The 24,445-nt window shown below is 42.2% G+C and overlaps 1 protein-coding gene across 1 annotated transcript in view; it reads right to left on the reverse strand.

Moving 5' to 3' along the window:
• The window catches only part of LOC139920013 (spermatid perinuclear RNA-binding protein-like), a 78,724-nt gene that overhangs the window by 50,358 nt on the left and 3,921 nt on the right, over positions 1 to 24,445 (reverse strand). Inside the window, exon 2 of the mRNA XM_078285031.1 lies at positions 3,921 to 4,078. Within this exon, the coding sequence (XP_078141157.1) occupies positions 3,921 to 3,923 (3 nt within the window). The 5' untranslated portion in view covers positions 3,924 to 4,078. The remainder of the gene's footprint in view (positions 1 to 3,920; positions 4,079 to 24,445) is intronic.

A 24,445-nucleotide genomic window follows, 5' to 3' on the forward strand; every position in this document is an offset into this window, starting at 1 on the left:
GTTTCGCTCAAGGACATTTCAACAGGACGCATGCTGCTGATGGACCCAGACTGGCTGCTGCGGGGATCAAACCTGCGACCTTTAGGACCTGAGACCTGTGGGACGGTCTCTCCAGCCACTGAGCCGCCCTGCTGCCCCTTCATCATCATTATTCATCAGAAATGTCTTCATTGGGAACGCCGATTCGAAACACAGTCGAGAGTGTGAGCACAATACGCAAAGAGGGCCTGATGCTTTTCATATGGAGGTTTCATTCCAAAAAGCTATATATTAATTACCTGAAATTCATTAGTCATTAAATCAAAAACAGATGATTCCATTTTCGAAAAAGAGAGCCGCTATGTGAGCAAAGGTCTTAAAATGACTCATAACTTTAATAGTAACCCATAACGTGCTTATTTTCATGCCAGACATCATTTAGTAGGTGTAGGTGCCACTTTCTTCCAAATGGTGGATACCTCATTTTGGCAGGAAATTCTTCATATATTCATTTGCTATTTTCAGTTTTTGGCAACTGAACCAGCAGACAGTGGCCATGTTGTTAGCGCTCATCGATGCTGAACAATCAGAAGAACGTCTGGGTTTTGGGGATTATCATCATTATCGTCATTCATCACAGACGCCATCATCAAAGCGATGCGAGCTCTGGGTAATTGCAGAGCGACTTGTCTTAAATTGTTGACTGTGAACTTGCTTCGGGAGGCAGACTGAATCCATAGCAAAATAGATTTCTTTGAACTCCAGTGTGCCGTTGTTAATTCAGCCTCGACGCCTGCCGTTGTTTTGCTCAACGCTCTTCTCAGACAGGCCCGCTGCAAATGAGGAAGCTCGTTTGCGGTGTCGGGAGTGAAACGCTCTTCACCGCCTGCATGATGACAGCGACACCTGAAGCGACCTGCGCTGCTGCCAATCTCCGCGTGGCCTAGATACAGCCGCCGTTACTTAACATTAACATTTATGACATGTACTTAGGGATAGAGCCCATTTCTCTCTGAGGGGAGGGGAAAAAAAGCTGATGTGCAAAATTAGCTCGCTGCACGTTTTTTCCGAGCCAGCCGAGCATCATGTGAGGCTTTCAGTCCAAGGTCAAACAGCTATCTCTCTCCGTCTCCCCTTTCCCTTCATCTCCTCTCATTTCTTCCCTCCCTCTCTCTCTCTCTCCCTCCCTCTGCCTGCAGCGTGTAAGCACCTCTCATTACGGTGAGTTATTTATGACGCCGCTTTAATAATTCATGGCCATGAGTCTCGGGAGCTCGTGCTGGAGTTGCGAGGGTCATTCATCACGACCCGGCTAATCTCTCTCTGAACCGCCGGGGGCTCCGCGGCTCTGCAGCGGCGAGTGTGGGCAGCGCCAACAACCATAACGCTCACGTACACACAACATTAACAAGATCTAAATGAAAGATTAAGACTCGCAGAGCACCGATACCGATTTTGGATACTGGCGCCGGCCCAAAACCAGGCAGCGTTACTTCTGCTTGTTACCCGCAAAGATTATTGATACCAGGAAACACAGAGAACAAGACAACTGGGAGAACAGGCATGCACTGCAATTAGAACAGAGATTTGCATTGCAGAAGTTGCCGGTTGAGAGTGATTTGATTAAACCGACACTTACACGGGCATGAAAATGTAGGTTTGAACAGAAACAATTCCTTCTACAAGTTTCCTTCGGTAAAAAAGAAATACATCTATCTATAAATTACATTACAGAATGATACAAGCGGATGACATTTGATAAGATGATGCTGACAAATTCTTCAACGATAATTCTACCTCTACATTTTTCTATAGAACATTGATCTGAATTACATCACATATTTAGGTGACAGAAAGCCTTAAAACATCTTCACTAGCAGTCAATACTTTTTCTATTGTATAAACAAACTGATCCAAATGGCTCGCATCAAGGTAAAAAATCATTAGTGTTGTCACGATAGCTGACATTTCAATACTACTTTGATACCGCTGCAAAAGACATTTCTGGGTCGATTTTGTTGTTTGGCGTATTTTAATTCGTCACCTCCAGATGTTTCCAGCAGCAACAATGGGAGTTTGATATGAGAAAATGTTTCAGGATGTAAAACATCAGCGGTAAACGTCAGGTTTTAGTGTCAGTCCCTCAGAATCAAAGAGCGAGGGCTTCTTTCTAGAGCCGCCATTTTGCACCGAGAGACGTTCAATAATCATACAGGGAGAAATCCATCGTAGAAGAGGAGAGAGACCAATTTCTAGACCAGAATGCGATGCGGCATCAAGACAGGTTGGGGTTTGAGTAAGGGGTGCGACTCTCACTTTTTCTCAACTGGATAAACTCTTGCTTTGCTATTGCCATCGCTCTCTCCACCTACATGTAAAACCCAGCTGAAATGCTCAGGAACATGCAGGCACATTCTCCTGGGCTTGCGACAGGCATTGTGGGAAATGCAGGAAATCACTAACTGAAGTAGAAGTGGACGAGGCAGTTTAAGGGAAAGCTAAATTACAACACTTCATCACTAAATAACTCCTGGAATGCGTTGAACATCACAGACAGATGATTTATAACAGTGTGAGAGGATCCGACGGGGGAATTTTCCTTTAAAAGACAGACAGAGCGTCAGTCTGGCTCTTCACAGCAGACGGAGTCAAACAGCTGAGAACATTCAACAGTCAGACAGTCCACACCGTCTTGAACTGGATCTCAGTCCAACTGAACTGGTTGACAAACCGGTTCCAGGAGCCAAATATGGAACTATTTGGCTTACAGAGCCGACAAAGACGGGACACCCAATTACATTAAAATCCCAGAGGAAACTGCAAAAAGCTGTCAGAGTCAGGTGTGGGAACACAAGAACTTTCTCAGTGACTGTTGTTTTGTGACCTTGCTTGATGGTTTTTCTTGTTGGCCCTGGTATCGTAGTGGTATTGAATTTTTAGATATTAAATATAGAATTTGTTTCTTCCATCCCTGTAGCTCTTGGACCCACAGACAGTAATGTCTCCAGTCAGCTGTCAGTTGCTGCAACAATGAGTCCAAACTGTTTGTCAGAATATCTCCAGAAAAGCCGTTTGTGTCTCCACAGAGTCGAGAGGAAACAGACTCAGTTCCTCCGTTACGCAACTTTCACTAATCAGGAAATCACAGAACTATTTTTCTCTGCCGCAGCACAGAGCGCTGTGGGGTGAAAGGCGGTTCCTGGCGGAGTGATCTAGTTCCGGACGGTCGGGTCAGATCGTAAACAGTAGAGTTCGGTAGAAGACGATCCGCCGAGTGGAAACGGTGTGGTGCACGTCTGTCGTTCTCCATAGCGTTTTCACAGACTGACTTTTTTTTTAGATATTTTGACAAACAGTTTGGACTCATTGTTGCAGCAAGAGGCGGCGGAGCTCGCTGTTTGCAGCCAATATTGTCTGTGGGTCCAAGTACTACAGGGATGGACGAGACTCATTATATCGTCACTGTCAGGTGAAAACCCTGTATCTCCAAACTAAGAAAAACAGCCTTGTTTTAACTTGAACACAATGCATTTTTGACTTTATCCTGTGGATTTTCTTTTGGTTTCATAAGCCCAAGAGATGGAGAATTGTAAGCATGCAATCACCAAAATTGGAGTTGCATGGTTTTCACAGGACAACAGCGATATATAGGTCTAAAATCGCTCAACTTATCCTTTAAACTTAGTATTGGTACTTAAGTCAAAATTCTGGTATCATGACAACACTAATACTCATCAGTACCTGACATCGACGAGTCATCTAAATAAAGTATTCAGACAAAAGTGTCAGCGCACCTCTAATTAGGATGCAGCCTGAAACAGACAGACAGCTCAATATGGCTGCTCTCCTCCTTGTGTGTGACAGACAAACAGACTCCTACGGCTGTGAGGAGAAAACACACAGAAACAGAAACAGACTGCAGACTTTCACAGAAGGCTCACCATGTTTGGGGATGGGGGGAGTGGGGGGGGTGGGGGTTGTCGGTGGGGGGGGGGTCTAGGTCAGGACCGGTGTCCCGTCACTCCTCCTCTTCATGCAGTCAGATGTAGCTGAGCTGTTGGCCTGTCTGTCCGGTGTGTAGCTGTTCAACAGAGTTTCACTGGAGGAGAAGAAAGAGAAATAAGAGTTAGAGAAACAAAACAACTCCCACCTCGTTTTGTTTTCTTCACCTGTCACGTCTCTATCAAACATAAACAATCAGAGGACGCAGGTTTATACATTTGTTACATCTGACCCTTGTTATTGCACTGTGGCTTGCTTGTAATGTTGGTGATGTGGGAAGTAAAGCTCATTCTACTGCTTTCTACTATAGTACACTGTAAGTCAGCAAAATGCCTAAAATGTACAGCTGCATGATTACACCTAAAGTGAGAATCCCAATTTCATAATTCCAATTATTTCGCTGCATATTGTGGTCACGATTATTTGTCACCATTATTTGTTTTTATGATATAACTAAGGCTGCAACTAACAATTATTTTCATTATCGATGAATGTATCAATTATTCTTTCGATGGTAACACTTTACAATAAGGGTACATTAATTAAGGGTTAGTTAATGCTTAATAAGCATTAACTAACCCTTAATTAACAAGTTAACTAATGTGTCTAATGGTGTTCATGTTAACTAAGGTATTGTGGTTGGGTTGAGGCATGAAGTCACTGAGGTTAAGGTTAGAGCAAGCTTACAGTCAAGGCTGTTAATTAAGGGTTAGTTAATGCTTATTAAGCATTAACTAACCATTAATTAATGTACTCTTATTGTAAAGTGTTACCCTTTCGATTAATCATTTAGTCTATAAAATGTCAAAAATAGTGACAAATGCTCATCAGAAGTTATCAGAGCCCAAAGTGATTCTTCAGATCTCTTACTTAATCTGACCAGCAGCTAAAAAACCCAAAGTATTCATTTTATAATGATATGAAACAGAGAAAAGCAGCAAATCTTAGTCTTTGTGAAGCTGCCAACAGCAAATGTTTGGTGTTTTTACTTGATAAATGACCAAAACGATTCTCGATTATCAAAATCATAATTTTCTGTCAATCAATTATTTCAGCACTAGATAGTAACAAAAACCTTAAGAGCATTTTTGGCATCTTTTATCAACATGTGACCACAACAGCTACAGTGAATGAAAAACATTGGACCGCTCTTGGAAAACGAGTGAGAAAGCTGTAAAAAGCAGCAGCGGCCTCCGTCAGGTTCTCATTCCTTCGGCTCTTTTTTGATTCATGGACCTTGGAAGAGCTGCGAGGTTGCGACAGATTTATTCCCTTTAGAAAACTACAGCAGACACTCTAAATAAAACCAAAAGCTTCAGTATTGCCGTGTAATGCCAAAATTCAGTGATTATTCATTGTGGAAAATTGCAATGTATGACTCTACGTACTAACATGTGAAACGGTGGGAACACGGCAGAGTCACAAGGCTTCCTGAACAGCAACAGAGTATTGTACAGTATGTTGAATGTAGGCCTATGTACAGTGATATGTGCTGTCTACTATACTACAGATAGGACGATCTGTTTATCTGATGATACGATTTGATTCGCGATATGAGTTTCATAATTCAATACAACCAGGATACGATGTGATAAATAAAAGTTCAGTGACAACAAAGTCTGCCACAAATCTTTCTAGCGATGCCATTGGCTGCTAGAATGTAAACAACAATTTAAAATTTCATTACAAAGTGACAATAATATAATTTGGATGGAGAGCTTGTGAAACTGTGATGGTCAAGAGTCTCATTAGTGATTACTACAGCAGAATAACATGGAGCTGATATCACCATTCATGTTCCTGACACAACATACGGATTGACACATTTTTGTATTGCCCATCGCTAGTTATTTACATACTGTAGCATCAAGTAAAAACATAAAAACAAGGTTTAACAAAATAACAAGATTCAAAAGTAGGTAAAAAAGCTAATCTCCTGTACTGTGAAACTAAATTCCTGTCCATTTACTGTATAATATTATGATTTTGATTCTACTATAACATCAGCACAGCGCTGCATCGCTGGTGTAAAATTTTTTGAATTTTATATAGACACATATTTTCCACTCTCTTGCTCTCTTGGCCCATAATTTCCACCCGGGCTCCTTTTGAGACCCCCCCCCCCCCCCACACACACACACACACACAGGCTAACATGTTAACTGAATCACACAGAATTTATTTTCACTATTAAATGCACACGACAGACTATTGCTAACGTAGTCAAATGCTTATGAGATGCAGACCGAACCCCTGTGGTGTGACCATGTGGTGAGAGAGAGAGAGAGAGAGAGAGAGAGAGAGAGAGAGAGAGAGAGAGAGAGAGACAGAGAAGAGAGAGAGAGAGAGAGGGTCCCAGGAGACTCACTGGGGGTCAGGCTGAGCATCAATTAGATTCTGCATCACCTTCACCTTGTTTTAGAGGACGCAGCACAGGCTTTCCACGCTTACTGCCACACTTCTGCCTCCATCCTCACCTTATATGGTTGAAACCAATATTGCGGTAATCATAAGGATTTTTTCCAACATCGATATCACGAAACGGCTCACGTATACAAAATCACATGTTAAATAATAGAAAAGATGACATTTTCTGAATAAAATTTGTGTGCTTGCTTCAGTTTGAAATGGTAGACAGTTGAATTCATTTGAATGAGTTTAAATGTCTTTAAAATTTGAATTTATGGATCTTAAGCAATTTATTTGACAGCCAAAAGTCCTGTAGTTATCAATACATGGAAGGATAGGTAATAATGTTGTAAAACATATTAGTAGTATGAGCTGTAGTAAAAGTAGTAGTTGTAATATTAGTAGTAGAATTTAGATTATTAGAAAAACTAGAAGTCGCAATAGTAGCAGCAGTAGTAGTACAACAGTAATAGTAGATTCAGTGTTTGAAGTACTTGAGTTAGGTATGGTTGAAATCAATATCACAATAATCATAATCATACGTTTTTTCCCGATATCGATATATATATATATCACGAAACACCTCACATATGCAAAATCACGTTAAATAATCAAGTTAATGTTCAGCCCATTAAACCGAATGGTAATGTTAGGTGTGATGTCAAACAAAACTGACATTTTCAAATTATATTCCTACCATGCCTCATTTTGTCAGAGTTTTTAACTAAAATGTGTTTGTTATCATCAGTTCAGACAGCAGAATTGTGTCTTACAATTTCCCAAATCAGCATATCATCACCGTATGATTCCACTGAAAGACGATAAACGATAATATTGAATTTTCGCCCAGCCCTAGGATAAGACGGTTGTTGATTAAGACCAGTGACTAAAGGATTAGCTACTTGGGCAGATGTTGAGATTTCTGGGTTTCACAACTCACTTTCCAGCTCATACTCGGTTTTGGAAGAAAAACTCCCCTCACTCCCCTTCCACTGGAACTGCAACACATTTCAGCCAAAAAAAAACAAATGACAAACCAGTATTATTATTCCAGTATTCAGAATGGTGATATATTACCTCTTCACTGACGTGTCTTGTGAATTGCTGCTCTAATCTGCTAGTTTACCCATCATATTGTGAAAATGTGATGTTATTGTTTGTGTCAACGACAGGCCACCGTAGCTCGATAGATATCAGAGATTACTTAATGTCCGTTTAAGTGACAGGTTTGGATGCAAAAAAACAATTCTGAATTAAAAAACTCCAAATTCAGATTTTGCTCACATTATCTGATCTTCAAAACCTTGATGTGGAAGCGGTCGAGTTCGCATTGTGATCGAAATCCTACAAAGTCCGGACGCAATTCAGCTGCAACGTGCGTAAAAGCAAGGTAAAGAGATAGATTTATACAGATAGATTTACACAGATCCAGCCACAGGAGACGCATAACAGCCATCTGCACACAGCGATGTGATCTCAGACAATACCATCTTCAGAATTACATTTCAGAAATCGCGCCGAAATAACGAGTGTAACCATAGCAACACAGTCCATACTGACACACATAGCAACGGGACAACAGGACAGAGCATCCAGGGCAAAAGGACGGGACGGGACAGGACAGGGACACACTAGGACAGTAGCTCAGCATATACTATTCTGCTGCAGTTTTAATAAATTCCCCTTACCCGGCTCACTTTCTAATAACCTTTTCTCCCAGAAGAGAGGAGGTGATTAAACGGAGATAATTAAGAATACAGCGATGACTTTTTAAAGGACGCTGACAGCGCTGCGGTAGTGGCAGATGGTAAGCTCAGCGTGTGACAAAAAGACAATGCTGATTCAAAAAAAACGAAAAAAAAAAAAAACACAGTCCAGGGTGTGATAACACATAAGCAAAAGGGTGTGTGGTTTTCTTTTACATAATAAAAAATAAACTTTACACTTTTAGAAACAGTTTTATAACGTGCTTTACATAAATAAAAGGCAATATGGTGAACAATAAAACCCCTGTATGCTTTATGTGTAGGCTATTTATTTTCTGAGAGTCAAGTATATTTGTATAGCTCTTAATCACAGCAACAGCCTCAAAGGGTTTCACAACGCCCACATTAATGAAACAATAAATGAAAATGACTCCCTCCAACCTTACAGCCTCAATGAAAACAAGAAGCAAAAATACTCAGCAAAAACCCTATGAGAGCTTTTTATTTTATTTTGCCTAACCAAGAGCAATTAACCTCAATAAATGGAAATCACAGACAAACGTTCGCAGCAATTAAAGCTAAGAAAGCAAAATTAGGTTGATTATGCTTTTAGTGCCATGCTGCAGATACAACGCTCACTCATGCATGCATTACTAGCAGTTTCAAGTTAATATTTATTTAAAGTGTATTATCACAAGTCCCACCAGACATTTAAAAGAACACCAGCTCATATCACATAGAAAATGACAGAATATCCTATAAGATAGTATAAAGAAAGGATGAAACAATACAAAGGAAATAAAACGGTACATAAGGAAGTAGAACGTTACATGATGTTGGTCCAGCTAGACCATTTAGGGTACAATATATAATTTAGAGAATAAATACACTACCAGTCAATAGTCTGGACCCACCTGATTGAATGTTCTGTGTTTTTCATTCCCTTAAAGCCATTTTGATCTAAAGGCTTCTGCTTAAATGCTTGAAATGAGTTTCTTAGACAAATATAAATAGTGAAGTTGATCCTATGTATGAATTTCTTTCCAAAGCCTTTTGCCTTTCCATCAAGGCAAAGGGCGGCTACTTTAAAGAATCTAAAATATAAAGATAGTTTTGATTTGTTGAACACTTTTTTGGTCACTGCATAATTCCATTTGTGTTATTTCATAGTTTTGATGTCTTTACTATTATTCTAAAATGTGGAAAATAGTAAACATAAAGAAAAATGTGCCTGGTAGTGTGTGTTTTAAGTTGTTCTCGCCTCTCTGTAGAAGCCTTGGTCTGTCAGGCAGAGCGGTTATTTATAATGGGAGAGGGCAGAGCGAGGCACTAACACGTCCCGGGGTCGGGGGTCACACTGCACCCCGGCCTAAAAATGCATGCACTCATGCTACTGTGAGGCACTTTGGATAAAAACATCCACCAAATGGCGGAGGCTGTGGCACTCTACAGCACCGCACACCTGAGGTATTCTGTCCCTAATGCCTCCCTCCAGCCTTCCCCGGCCCGGCCTCCATTTTGGGGAAGGTTAGACGAAGCCGGGGAGGGGATATTTTCGTCTGTGTTTATTTAGGTCGTTTTCACTGCAGGAAACTTTTATGAGCCTGTTTTTTATGTTCGCAGAAGACTTCAAATGATGCCCTGTGCAATCCTGCTAGCTTGCAGCAGGCGGGATGTGAAGTGAAAAAAAAAGGCTTGTTCTCTCTTACAAAAGGTTTTGTGACTAACATTTGATCTGATAACAAAAGGCAACGCAGGCTCTCACATGATAATCCAAGAACTGGGGCTCAAACATCCCAGTAGAGAACACTTGGGAGAGTTTTGCTTCTAAATGAGATATTCACTGTTTGAAGCTAATATACTAAAACTCTACAAACCATAAAAACTAATGAGAAAAAGATATATATATATAAAAAAAAATGATGACTGAAAAACAAAACAACTTTTTAAAGGACAGTAGCTAATTTAAGTCCTTTGACAAAATGAGAACACTTTCAAAGACTCTGTCCTCTCTGTTATTACCTCCGCCAAGGTTGTTATGTTTTCGGTGCCGTTTGTTTGTTTGTTTGTTTGTTTGTTTGTCTGTTAGCAGGATTACGGAAAAACTACTGGCCCGATTTTCATGAAACTTGGTGGAAGGGTGTAGCATGGGCCAAGGAGGAACCCATTAAATTTTGGAGCGGATCCGGATCCGACTCACGAACAAGCAATAACACGAACCTTGGCGGAGGTCTGCGCTCTCCGAGTGCCCTTCTAGTTGCATGATGACATTCAGGCAATGATTTTTGATACAAAATATAGCATTTTGGAAATGACCCCTTCATTTATTTGCAATATGATACAGCCTCAACTGATATTATCAAAGACACTGAGGCCCCAGATTATGACGTATTAAAGTGCGGAAACTTTAACATTGGCCATTATGGCTGTTCACAGCAGACAACATATTTCATCGTCTCTGCAATTCTCAGTAAATTAGATTCTGATGCTTTTTAGAGCGGGAGATGTCTCACTCTGTGCAGCCAGTGTAATGTATATGGGATGTATACGCTCAAGAGAGACGGGCCGTCCTGGTGGCTCAGCGGTCTGAGGCTTGCACCATATAACCGACACGTCCTGGGTTTGAATGCGGCCCGGGACATTTGTCAAATGTCATCTCCCTCTCTCTTCCCCCTCTCCTGTCTCTCTCTACTGGACTGTCTAATAAAGCAGAAATGCCATGAAAATAATCGTTTAAAATAAAAAAAGAAGAGGACTGAGACAGGCGTTCTGAGGCGTCTAACTGGTTCCAGCAGCATCGTTCTCACCTGGACAAACAAGGGGACACAAACTTCTTGTTGTGCGCCTAATTCACAGACAAATGCATGATGGGACGTCCCACTGGATAACCTCAATGACAAGCCCGCTCTCACCCATCCCACTTGCCTCTAACACACAAGCCAACATAAGCGCTCACCCTGGCTAAATAGCACAAGGGATGGTTGGGTCAAATCCTGCAGACTGGTAAAGACATTATAACGCATTACAATGTGGAACTGTAACACTGAACATTATGAGTGTTCGCAGCAGAGAACATGTTTCATTGGCCGTGCAAATTCTCAGTAATCTGTTGTCAGAGCCAGAGAGGTCTGACTCTGCTGTAGAGCCTATAAAACCCACTATAAACGTTATATAAGTGGGCCACAGCTGGCCTGAGGGGGGGGGGGGTGTTTTGGAGAGGAAACAAGACTCAGCAAACATGGTACACACACACACATCTCAGACAGGAAGGCTGGTGCTTATAGGGAGGTTGTGTTTACTTTTAAAAAATACCGTAGTAATCTCCCAGCATGCTCGGCGCTGCAGGTTATTACAGCCCGAACCTGAACAGAGGCTGCAGAGAGGAAGAGACTGACTAAGACCCGCTCACACTACAGGACAGGACAGATAAAGGCTGTTTCATGTGACACAGCAGCACCTGAGCTGTGGAAGAGTCTCCCTTAAAACTTCAGATCTGCTGATTCAGTTGGTTCATTTTTTTAGAATAGTCTTAAAACCCACTTTCACTCACTAGCTTTTTGTTTTGGATGATCAGGTGTTTGTGGATGTACAGTACGGTGCAAAAGTCTGAGGCACATGTAAAAAGCGAAGATGCTTTCACAAATAATGAAATGAAAGTTTCTAACTATAACAAAAAATTACTATAAAGAGCAGTCTACTGACACACTGATACAGAAAACAAATAAACACCCAAGACAAAATTTACATAAATAATCTAAGGTGCCTAAGACTTGCACAGTACTGTATGTATACTCAGGACTGTGTGTGTGTGTGTGTGTGTGTGTGTGTGTGTCTACTTATTTTATTTTTCTGCTCTTACGTGTTTTTATTCTTCTTGCATTTTTATTCTTGTCTTTAATAACCAATTTCTGTAAAGCACTTTGGTACAAACTTGTTTTGGTTTTTAAAGCGCTGTATAAATCAACTTGAACATTACAGTTAAAGCATTTATCTGACAAGCTTATCCAGAGCAACAGAGTGCAACAGTAGAATAAGCTTCTAGTCCATCTCACGCACCTATTCTTAAGAAAGTCAAGGGTCAGAAAAAACAAATATTCCTGTGAATGACACTAGAATGACCACGGCTGATCAGGAGGTGCTGGGGAAAGAAATAACAATAATAAAATGGTAGGAAAATGTTTTTTTTCTATAACAATAAACAAGAGTATTTTCAGTGCAACTAGAGAAGCAGGATGAGGGAGAGGGGGATGTGATGAAACATTAACACAGACGGCACAGTTGAGGTAAGCGAAAATAATGTGTGAAATATCACCAAAATAAATTTGAATGTTAATTAACACCCGTTTGTTATGCTCATATTTTTTAGGCTGTTTTGCAGACAGAGGTGACGCAGCAGCCCGTCGTTAACAAGCTGTTACCTCCCAGGCTTGGATCTGCAGATTTCTACACATTATACTTTAGGAAGAGAGGTGACATCAAGGCTTCTGGAAGAGTGATAATTAGAAACTCAAGGCTCCAAACATCAGGAGCCATCGTGGTCCGGCCAGGCAGGACAGGACAGGACAGGACAGGGCAGGACAGGACAGGACAGGACAGGACAGGACAGGAGAGGACAGGACAGGACAGGACAGGACAGGACAGGACAGGACAGGACAGGGCAGGGCAGGACAGGACAGGACAGGACAGGAGAGGGCAGGACAGGGCAGGGCAGGGCAGGACAGGACAGGACAGGACAGGACAGGACAGGAGAGGGCAGGACAGGAAAGGGCAGGACAGGACAGGGCAGGAGAGGACAGGACAGGACAGGACAGGACAGGACAGGACAGGACACTCACGCTTTCATCCACTGGCACACAGTTTAGGGCTGAACAATTAATCAAAATAAAATCAAAATCGCAATATGAACTGCAGAGGCTGCAATTAATTTCTTAAGAGAGCTTTTAGAGCTGCAGGTTATCTTTGGTCCATGAATCAAAACCTTTCATCTGACTCAAACTCAGTAAATCCTGAAGAAAAACTTGTGATGATATGAATCGCAGTTTAAATCCCAATTGCAATATTCTGACAAATAATTGCAATTCGATTTTCTGTCAATATCTTTCAGCCCTACAGGAAACTCATGTTTTCATCCGCTGCATGGCACACAGCTGCTGATCCAAAATCCGCCTGTCGCTTCCACTATTTAACCAGCCAAATATGAAAAAGATAAGATGGCGTTTTATTGATCGACGAGGGGAAATTGCATAATTGAGAAATCTTAATCTTCTTCCATTCTGGAATGAAAAAAGAAGCTCCGCACGATGGCTGATAACCTGCAAAAGTGTCTGTTAGAGCAGCAGAAAAACTCTCACCCCGGAGCCAAAAATGTAACGTAAAGCCTTTGGCCGGCGGCGGCTGCTGGCAGGCCGCCGCCCCGCGAACCCGCCAGGCCGGCTCTCTCCTCAGACTCCCTCACCCCCCCGCTCATTAGAACAGCTTTACGAGCATCAATCAGCAGGTCCGGCCAACATATCCGCGTGTTCATGTGTGTGTGCAGCCGGGTCCCCTGAGGAAGCGGTCAAACACTGTCCGGCCCCTGAAGGTCCGGGCCGGGGCGACGCCTCCGCCGCCGGGACACAACACAACACATCACAGCTGCTTTGTTATGAAACAGCATGCAGCTTCCGTTTGAAATGTGTTTTTTTTTATTTTTTTTTTAGCCAAGGATTAGGCCTTCATTAATGCATTAATGGATTTGTGCTGCGCTGTAGGCCTGAAAACATCCAAGTAAGCACAATGCTCTTATCCCTCTCTGCTGCTAAAAGCAACAGCAGCAGAGAGAGGGAGGGAGGGGGAGAGGGAGAGAGGGAGGGAGGGGGAGAGGGAGAGAGAGAGAGAGGGAGAGAGAGAGAGAGAGAGACAGAGAGAGCAAGAGAGACAAAGAGAGAGACAGAAAGACAGAGAGAGCGCAAGGGGGGGAGAGAGACAGAGAGACAGAGAGATAGACAGAGAGAGAGAGACAGAGAGAGAGAGAGAGACAGAGATAGACAGAGAGAGAGGGGGGGAGAGAGAGCGCAAGGGGGGGAGAGAGAGACAGAGAGAGACAGAGACAGAGAGAGAGGGAGAGAGAGAGAGAGAAAGAGAGACGGGGAGAGAGAGAGGGGAGACACAGAGAGAGAGAGACAGAGAGATAGAGAGAGAGAGACAGAGAGAGAGAGACAGAGAGAGAGAGACAGAGAGAGAGAGAGAGATAGACAGAGAGAGAGAGAGAGACAGAGAGAGAGAGACAGAGAGAGAGAGAGAGAGAGAGAGAGAAAGAGAGACGGGGAGAGAGAGAGGGGAGACACAGAGAGAGAGAGACAGAGAGATAGAGAGAGAGAGACAGAGAGAGAGAGACAGAGAGAGAGAGAGAGATAGACAGAGAGAGAGAGAGAGACAGAGAGAGAGAAAGAGAGAGAGAGACAGAGAGAGAGACAGAGATAGACAGAGAGAGAGAGAGAGAGAGAGAGAGAGAGAGAGAGAGAGAGAGAGAGAGAGAGAGAGAGAGAGAGAGAGAGAGAGAGACCTTAACATTTTGTGTTTTAGTTGTTTTTCTGTTTTCACACTGGGGAGAAGAGTTTCTAAATTTAAAAGGGTTTCATTCCAAAACACTTCTCCTGATCTGATCTGGTGGCTGTTGCTCAAAACTATAAAACAACACAGATGGCAGCATACTCTAAAACGGTACTAATGCTTTCAAGTAGACGGCTGAACACAGCTGATAACATCAACAACACACAACAGCAAGCCAGCCATCATTTTGTCAGAATTGGTGTCCACGTTTTTCTAAAAAGGTGGATATCTAATTTTTAAATTAAACTCTTCATTTGTTAACTTTCCAAAAATGTTCACCCCATTGCATCTGTTTGTCAGGATTTCTCAAAAAGTTATCAATAGATTTGCACGAAACTTTGTGGAAAGGATGGTCATGGGGCGACAAAGACCTGATTAACTCTCACAAAAAGGCATATAACGTACGAACAGATTCAGGTTGTAACACCATTAAACTTTGTGGCCAATCCGCAAGACAGAAGAAGAGGCAAACCCCAATCAAACAACATGGAGGCACTGGAGAGCTCAATTCCTGTTTTGACAGAATCGACCTGCTAATATTTCCAAAAACTTGGTCCAGAGGTAGAAGGGCAGCACTAATGGAAACTGAACAGATAGAGAGCTGATTGGTTGTTGAGATAAGAGACTAAAATGATTAAAAGTGTGTAGAAAGTGAACAGGCAGATCTCATGTCCCATTCAGGTCCAGTCGGGAAAATGTGAAACAAGTTGGTGATGTGGCATGGAAGAAATTATTAACTTTTGGTGAAAATCTGACATGTGGAACTAGAATATATTGACAACTGCATAGCGTTGGAGGAGGAATAAAGTCTACTGAGTGCCATCTAGTTGTAACCTTTATTTATGCAAGGAAAGTGGAACTGCTCAGTACACCTACAGTCTTCTTCTGCTGGCCACTGAGCAGCTCTACAGCACAACTAGTGCCTTGCTCAAGAGAGTCTTGATGGTAGCTGCTGAGGGAAGGCAGAGTTTAACCGTAAGCTAACAGCTAGTGGCTCTTCCTCTCTGCCTCGCTTCCAATTTGTAACGCTAACAAGCCGGCGAATGAAGGACAAGCGTCAAAACTTTTCCCAAACAATACAAAAAGTTTCTTTGTGAAGGAAAAAAAGCACCAAGTGAGATCCAGAGTGTCAGGATATTGTCATACAGCAGGCATGCAGCCCGCGGTCGCTGAGCGAGATAAAAACCCCCTCAGCACCGCCGCCGCCGCCGCCGACTCAAAGCAGGAAGTCTGTCTCCACATTATGTGAAGCGCAGACAGCTTCAAACCGCTTTGTTATTCCAGTCGACTCCTAAGAAGCTTGCCGTGCATTTTTACCGCCTGCCTTACTGACTTTTCTTTATCGTCGGTGTATTGTTTGTAAATGCACTTTTTGACGCCGTTTTGAAAAGTATTATATAAATTCAGTTTACTATAAGATAAATAAGATAAATCTTTGTTGTCCATTACATTGGAATGTTTATTTCGTATTTACTATTATTGTATATATATGTGTGTGTGTGTTTCTGGGTGTGTGTGACATTGTGGGGAATTTTGGCTGTGGCTGTTTGTCCACTCTACCGGACACTTGGGTTGCTACCCATCCATCATTTGGAGTATTCTGTGGTAAAAATTTAGTTTGCTGGTTCAAGAGTGAAAGTGGCTGCAGCACATCATAATCTAAGCACTCTGAAACATTCAAGTACTGAACACTATCCACCGCTTGAAGCAACTAATCTACTACAACTGCTATATCATCAAATCGAAAGCAATTACAAATGGAACATCGATCTGCGGATCCGATGTATTTTGATCTAAAATTTGAGTTTGCTGGTGAAAAAGTGTCTGTGAAGTGAATTCTGACTGAGTTCAGTCCATCACATGTCCATCTGTTTCCTGTAGAGCAGCTGACCGAAGAGGGAAACTCGGCGATGTGCGGACGCTCAACAAGGTTCTCAGCCGAGAAAAGTCGCCCGTGAAACAGCCAATCAGATTTCGGTGCTTCCTTGTTTCCCTACTGATGCGATTTAGTTTATGAACAGTTAAGCCTGGCGAGTGCAAAACGGATGAGAAGTTGATTCCAGCCATTCAAAACGGCGTCCTGGTGGCTCAGCGGTCTGAGGCTGAGGAACGTCCTAGGTCTGAATCCGACCCAGGACCTTTGTTGAATGTTGTGGCGGAAGTTTTCTGTAATAAAAGAGACTTGGAAAGTAGAGTTGTCCTTCTGTTGTTTTTATTGTTTTCAAACAAGGTATAAGATGTTCACCCATCAAGTGTGTGGAGCAAAAGAGCGCAAAACAGTAGTTTGCCTGCAGTATTAAAAAGGTGAAATCCAGTTTACAAAAGGGGGCTGGATCACATTCATCACAAGTGCTAAGATAATAGTTTTGGTGTCTCACAAAAGACCCGTTCAGCAGCATCCTCTACGCCCAATTACTGAAGACAAGAGACCATTCAACTGAGGATGGCCAGGTTCCCGGGGATAAAAGATTTCCTGCTCAAACAAGGACCAATTCAACTAGCCACTGTCTTATCTGCCTCAGGTCCAGGGGTGGGTAGTAACGCATCACAAGTAACGCACATGAGTACTTTTAGTTCCTTTTTTTAAACTGTACTTCTACTCTTTACTCGAGTATATTTTTGAGCCAGTAATCTACTTTTTACTTCACTACATTTGCCATTTATACCTTCGTTACAACTAGTCTGCTCTACATGTGGGGATTGAGTGTAGGGGGGAGAAAAAGAAAAATAAGCCCCACCTGTCTTTTGACCACGATGCGATGATGACGGAGCAAAACGCAGAACAAGAGGCAGCTTCCAACAAATGGGTATCCCCCAAAAAAAGAGGAGTTTTCATTCTCTAGTTGACTGACTGAGGTCTTGGTACAGAGAGTAATACTACAGAACAGAAAATCTGAGTTTTAATGAAGTGTATTGTATTCCGTATCTGCTGCATTTTGGGGCTGTAATAGGTTTGGTTACTTTGATAATGTCTGTAAATACTAGAGTTAAACAGACTTATATTCTGTTTTAGAAAGGGGTAAGAAAGTTTTATCAACAAGTGCTGCTTTTTCATTATTTTGCACACCCTAAAAAATATTAAAATGGAAAGTAACTTGTACTTTGAGTAATTTATTAACCAGGTACTTTTTTACTTTTACTTGAGTAGGTTTCTCAAATGGTAATTTTCACTTTTACTTGAGTCATTTTTTATGGGAGTAATTGTACTTTTACTTGAGTATAGATTTTCAGTACTCTACCCACCACTGCTCAGGTCAGGTCAAAGGCATTTTCCACACAGAGATGAGCTCTCATAATAATACAAAGAGAGTACAGTAAATATATTAAAGACAGAGTAATATATTAAAGACAGAATAGTATAATAGTGTAATTTCCTCCACAAATGTCATCCCCCACTCTCGCCCAGTCTTTCCTGTCTATCTCTACTTTCAAAAAAACGATGAAAAGGCTCAAAAATTATCTTAAAAAAAAAAAGTTCCACTTCTCTACAACTATTATTTGAAAGACGACAGGAATAAAAGTCTCAAAAACGATGCTTGGAGAACGGTTGCATCGGTCGTTGCAAGGGGTCGATGGTGAGATTGCAGAAGTCATTTTATTGAGTTTTTTCTGTTTATTTTCTGTGAACGCTACGTAACATTATGAAAGGCAATACCAAAGTATAAACGTATAAATACATAGCGTGTTTTTCTGCAGACAGCTACATAGATGCAATCGAAGCCTCTCACACTGCCCATAATCGATCAGAATAGAGCCACACATCAGCCAAGTCGCTTTCGGTAGCTGTGGCTGGTTGAGTGTGTGTGTGTGTGTGTGTGTGTGTGTGTGTGTGTGTGTGTGTGTGTGTGTCATCAGCCTGCAGGGAGGCAGGCGGTGTGTCTGTGCGGCTGCTGGCTTCACATCACAGCCTCTCACCCAGGTAATGGAGCCATCATGCGCCCATGCATGGCTGAGCGGTCGGCCGTCTCCAAACATCCTGCTGAGCCACAGGCGAGTGGATCCAGAACCTTCCTGCACATTTCCATCTCCCTTCCCCCCAGACCTTCACGTCTTGATGTGCTTGGATCTGAACATTTTATTTGTGGGAGAATGAGTAACCTCTCTGCAGCATCACAGCCCTCCTTTGGGAGTTTTCTGTTAAGACCTCCTCGCTGATTGCCTGCTATTCTTAAAGCCACATTACATAAAATTGCTAATGTTTACATAAAATCGCTAGTCTCTTCTGCAATTGCTTTTTAAAGGATTCTGCTGGTGTTGAAGAAAGTTAACCTCATTTTCCAGATTGGCCTCTCTCCTTTACAAAATTGCTGCTGATGTTTACAGGCCGCTATCACACAATTAGCTCAAATGAGACTGGTTCATCCCATTCATGATATCGCGCGACATTTATAATAGAAAACCCAAACTTCAGAGATGTATAGTAACGTAAGATATTTATGGGTTGATGAAGTAAGCATAAAATAGCAGTACAAAAGCGAACAATATCCATTTTATTTGTGAATGAAAAGTAGCAGAAGCTCCTGACTGACAAAAGTTTCCCCTTTTTCAAATCAATGCACACGCTCACTTTCACCTGAGAAGTTGAGTTTGTTTACACAGGAAGTCCCGCCTTACACGGCACTTCTGACCAATCGCTAACGTCCTGCCTGGTTACTTCAAGCCGTTCAGCTGTGAAAGAGAGTTTATCCACCTGGAAATAGTCTGTGTGGAATCAGCTAGCTTTGTCATTCCACTAAATTAGTCGGAGCTGCTGATTAACAAGAAGCTGGTTTGGTCTTCGCTACGACGCTGTTTTCAAATAATTATGCGAAATGCAGGACATCTAAAATGTTTATTCTATCTAAAAGGTAAAACATAAAAACAGCGATTTCATAAGGGAGAGATGCCAATCTGGAAAATGAGGTTAACGTTCACCAGCACTAGAGGAATACTTTTGTGCCTTTTTGTTGTGTGCCACTGAATTTTCCAAGTCCAATTTTCGGACAAAAGCTTTTTAGGTTATAGAACACTATTGAAAAAGCACTACAGCACAAGTTTTCCTTATTCATAGGCAACTATCTGATAAAGAATTGTATTGATAAAATTAACATTTTTATTGAAGTTAAGTTTTCAGACGGTTGCACCACCCGAAAATGTCGGACTCAAAAATAAAAATGGTTTTCTCATGAAGCAGATATGGATTAGAACACAAGAAATGCATATTATGTCATTGACCCATATGCTGATTGTAGCCGATCATCAATATGACTGTCGGCCACATCATGCTATATGCAAATATCACAACATGTGAGGCAGATAATGGGATTACCGACTCCTTGTAATCAGCTTCTTGTTTATTGGTAATTTTTGTTTTCTGCTATACGGGATCAATTCTTGAATCTGATCGTCTTATTGATGTAAGCAGCCTTGCAGTCGCACCTCAGACAGAAACCTCTACGCTTCGTTTCCCTCGGTTTTAACACTGATCCAAAAAAACTGTCCAACACTGAGATATCAGACTAACATGAGAGAAACGCCACTCACAAACTCATGCATTCCCTCTATTCTCTCAGCTTGATTTGACACGCTGCACTGACAACTGGCAAGGATGATTAATTAATCAATAACCCACAACAGGTCATGATTTATTGAAATTGAATCAGTTATGGTGCGTTGTATTCCCACATTGCAGAGAGTCAGGAATTGTTTAGTTGTCTTTTGTTCCAGTTTGGTGGTAAAAGTATATCAAAAGTACATATTTCTGCATGTTTCTGCACGTTCTCTCTCTACCAAAGTGCTTAAATTGTTGGCAGCAAACAATTTCATAACCCCAAAATTGTTTATATTCTATTGCTTTTATTGTTATTGTTTTATTATTCTTATTGTTTCTACTGTTCTAATTGCCTGCTTTATATTCTATTGGGTGCTTCTGTTTCCCCGTTGAATCCTTTTACTTTTGCTGCTGCAAAGACTCAATTTCCCCACATGGATCAATAAAGTTTCATCTTATCAGCTTATCTCATTCCTTCTAGAATTTCCATTTTTTATAGTGCAGTTGTAAAAAAAAAAAAAAATGTTTCAAGACGTGAACAGAATCAAATCCGTTCTCCAGACTCGCCCAGGAACCCCGCATGAACTCTGAGGAGAGCTGCAGAGTAAGAAGCTAATTACAATATCCAGCAGCGTAGTATTGGGCAGCGGTCCAGGAGGCTTCCATGGGTCGGAGCCAATTCTCTGGATCCATTCACCTCGCAGAAAGCAGCCTGGAGGAGAGAGTTACACGAGCGGACCCACTATCGGGACATGTGTTATCGTGGAAGACCTGAACAGGGACTGAACGGGACTTAAGTAAATGAAGTCTCAAGAGTGCGGAGCGGTCCCGGACACAGCAGCAGACCGAGGGAGTGAACTGGCAGGCTAACCAGTCGTTTCACAGGCTGCTCCTGTCATTACACACTAAAATATGGATAATGATCTGATCTTTTTTAAAATACAAGGCCCCGCCCTGTACGCAGCATGAATTTTGATCCAGTCCTTGCAAGAGTTTGGTATCACAATATTTCAGTATTACTGTATCCTGCAACCCTGGACTTTACATTTACTCAGCTATGAGCAATCTGAAGGAAAATACAGTGTCAGAAGCTAAATACAACATCCACAAACGATTCATTTTGATGTCGTTAGTGCAGCCACGGCCCAGCAGCCTTGGCAGCCTTCACGCATCATGAAGTAGCTCCCTGAATCATTTCAGCTCTCACAAAAAAAAGCCAAGTCCTACACTCAGCTATGAACATTTTGACAAAAGAAGTGTCAGAAGCAAAGGAAAATATTCCCACACAAAAAGGTGAGTTTTGATGTCCTCAGTGGAGCCAGGCAGCCACCGTAAGCCATGAGTCAATTCCCCGACTCTCATTCAGCTAGAACAAAACAGTCTATTCCTTTGTTTTTTTAAGATTGTTTTTGGGCACTTTTGCCTTTATGTGATAGTTGACAGCATAAATGAAGAAGATTGGGAAAGAGAGAGGGGGATGACATGCGGTGAAGGTCCCAGGCCGGACTGAAACACAGGATGCTGCAGTTACATGTTACACACCTTTATCCAACTGAGGCACGCTGATCCATCAGAAAACAGACAGAATTATTGACGGACAGTTTTCTGTCTGTTGGTTTGTTTTGAGCGTCAACATGGTGGAGAGGCAGAAGAACAGGAAGCTTTGCTCATAACGGAGCTGCTTCATAGAAACAAGAAGAAACAGACTCTCTACAGTATAAATTCAGTAAGAAACTGAGCTGGAAAACCTCCAGTCATCCCAACGCTCCACCAGGCTTTCTCTGTTTTATCTGTTTCTATCTTTGGTTTCGTCTTTGTGTTCGCCGCTAGTTTTTACAAAACAAACGTAGAAACGCGGACGGTGGCAAATCCATCCGTCTAACTGGGCTGAACTTTCTGTCCGTCAAAAATAGATGGAAATCTGACAGACGGAGCGTCACCAGTCCTGTCCGGACAGCAGACAGCTCTCAGAGGAAATGCACTGAAATGAACAGAGACGAACAGACACAACAGATCAGTGTGGTCACGGTCTGAGCCTCCGGGACGCTCCAAAACAGCCTGTTCCTTCACTCAGCTATGAGCAACATGAGGGGAAAAAAAACCCTCAGTGTCAGGAGCTAAACACACTATGAAAAATACACACAAAAAAGGAGTTCTCGTGTCTTCAGCGGAGCCAGAAGCTATGAAACCCTGGCAGCCTTTGTGGGTCATGAGGCAATTCCCCGAGCCCACATTCAGCTCAGGTAAACTGCGGCGAGGCCCATCTGAAGCTGTGGCGAGGCAACTAATGGGTTTCATTAGAGCGGCTCTGGATGCACAGCGCCGGACTCCGGCTCATCGGAGTCTCGGCTCACGTACGGCTTCACAGCGGGGGCCGCTACCGAGGTACCGCACGAAAAAACAAAAAAAATAAAACCAGTTCGTTAACGAGTCTGTCGGCGGTGATGTCACACGCCTCCAACCGCACGCCGAGCCGAGCAACATGAGAAGTCAACCAGGCCTGATGAGTGTCGGATAGACCTTCACTACAACAGCATGATGTGTGACATGACAGTCAGCGTTTACAGTAGAGCTGCAACTAACCATTTATCATTTAGTCTATAAAATGTCAAAAATAGTGACAAAAGTTACCAGAGCACAAAAAATGTCTTACTTAGTCTGACCAGCAGCCAAAAAACACCCAAAGTATTAATTTTATAATGATATGAAACAGAAAAAAGCAGCAAAACTGTAGCAGTGACCAGCAAATGTCTGCATTTTACTTGATAAATGACTAAAACGATTAATCAATTATCAAAATTATAATCGATTAATTTTCTAATCAACTAATTGTTTCAGCAGTGTAGTAAGGCCTGGAAATTATCAAATCCATGAAGAGTTTGACAGTCAGATAAGGGTTTTTGAAGGCCAGTGCCAATACTGATATTTTTTAGCTAAGTTGCTGATAGCTGATGTTCAATATGATTACATCTGACCATTTTCATGCCCAAAAAAAATCCGTGTATCCTGTGTTTTCCCCAGATTTGTATTCCTGTCAAAGTGGAAAAGCCTCTGAAACAGCATTCAGAGCATCATGGGACACTAAAACTCTCCACTGAAACCCAGAATAATTAAATTATTTTAGTGTCAGCAGCTCTTTAAGGCAGAGTGACCCACCACACCTATTCAATGGTGGAGAAACTCTGGGAGACATTACTGCCTTTAAATGAAGATTTACAAAAAATATAACTGATCAATGAAATGAATAAATGAAACGTGCAAAGAAAATAAAGTTTAATTGCAGGTTTAACAGACTAATTCCTGTAGCTGTGTTCAGGGAGGAACCTGCATCATATCAGCAGTGGATGACATGACTGGTTAATATTCAAATTCAATAAAAGGCCGATATCAGCGGGATATATCGGCTGATCGTGCCACTCCAGGACAGCAGAGGATGTGAAGCTTGTCCTTTTATGCTGCCGCTGCAGAAACGCCTGTGTGAATATTTCAGTGTGTGAGAAACCGTTGGCAAAGCGTCGCGTCTCTCTGCGGGTCGATTTCAGCGAGCCTCAAACGCGCCGCGCTCGTCTTCAATGAGCCGCGCGCCACTTAAAGATATGCCGGGGAGATGTGAAGGGGAGTGACGGCGCCCCGGCGCGGGGGGGGGGGGGGGTTTGTTTCTGAGCCGACAGCGGGTCAGGTGGGCCCGTTCGTCTCTGCGGCGTGACGGGAGACAGAGCCGGAAGAAAAGGGAAGAGAATAGAAGAAGAAAGGGAAGAAGAATGGCGGGGTAGAGACGGCGTCCTGTAATTGAAATGAGGTCAGAGGTTCGATCCCCGCAACCCGCTAATGGGTGTTTACCACGAGACGTACAGGGAGACGCCGAAGCCTTACAGTGAATTCAACAGCAGAAGAAGATTAAACGGAAACCATTACAGGAATTCAAATGTTCCTCTATTTAAATAAATGATCAAGATATTTAATGATGACACTGTTAAATGGTTAAATTTAAAGTTATCGCATTTTTAAAGGTCCATCTTTTTTTTTTTTTCCCCCAGGCAGTTTCAGACTCCAGTCAACGCATCACAGCTGGACTTGATCTTGATTGGCTCACATCACTAAACTCCAAAATACTAAACGCTAAACACTAAACTAACTAAACAAAACACCAAACAGTAAAAATCCTTCCAACCAGGAAAGTCTGCAGCGTTTGAACTGACTTGCAAAGATTCTGCCTGCGAGGATCTTC

This window comes from Centroberyx gerrardi, chromosome 8, assembly GCF_048128805.1.
Source record: "Centroberyx gerrardi isolate f3 chromosome 8, fCenGer3.hap1.cur.20231027, whole genome shotgun sequence".
NCBI lineage: Eukaryota > Metazoa > Chordata > Actinopteri > Beryciformes > Berycidae > Centroberyx > Centroberyx gerrardi.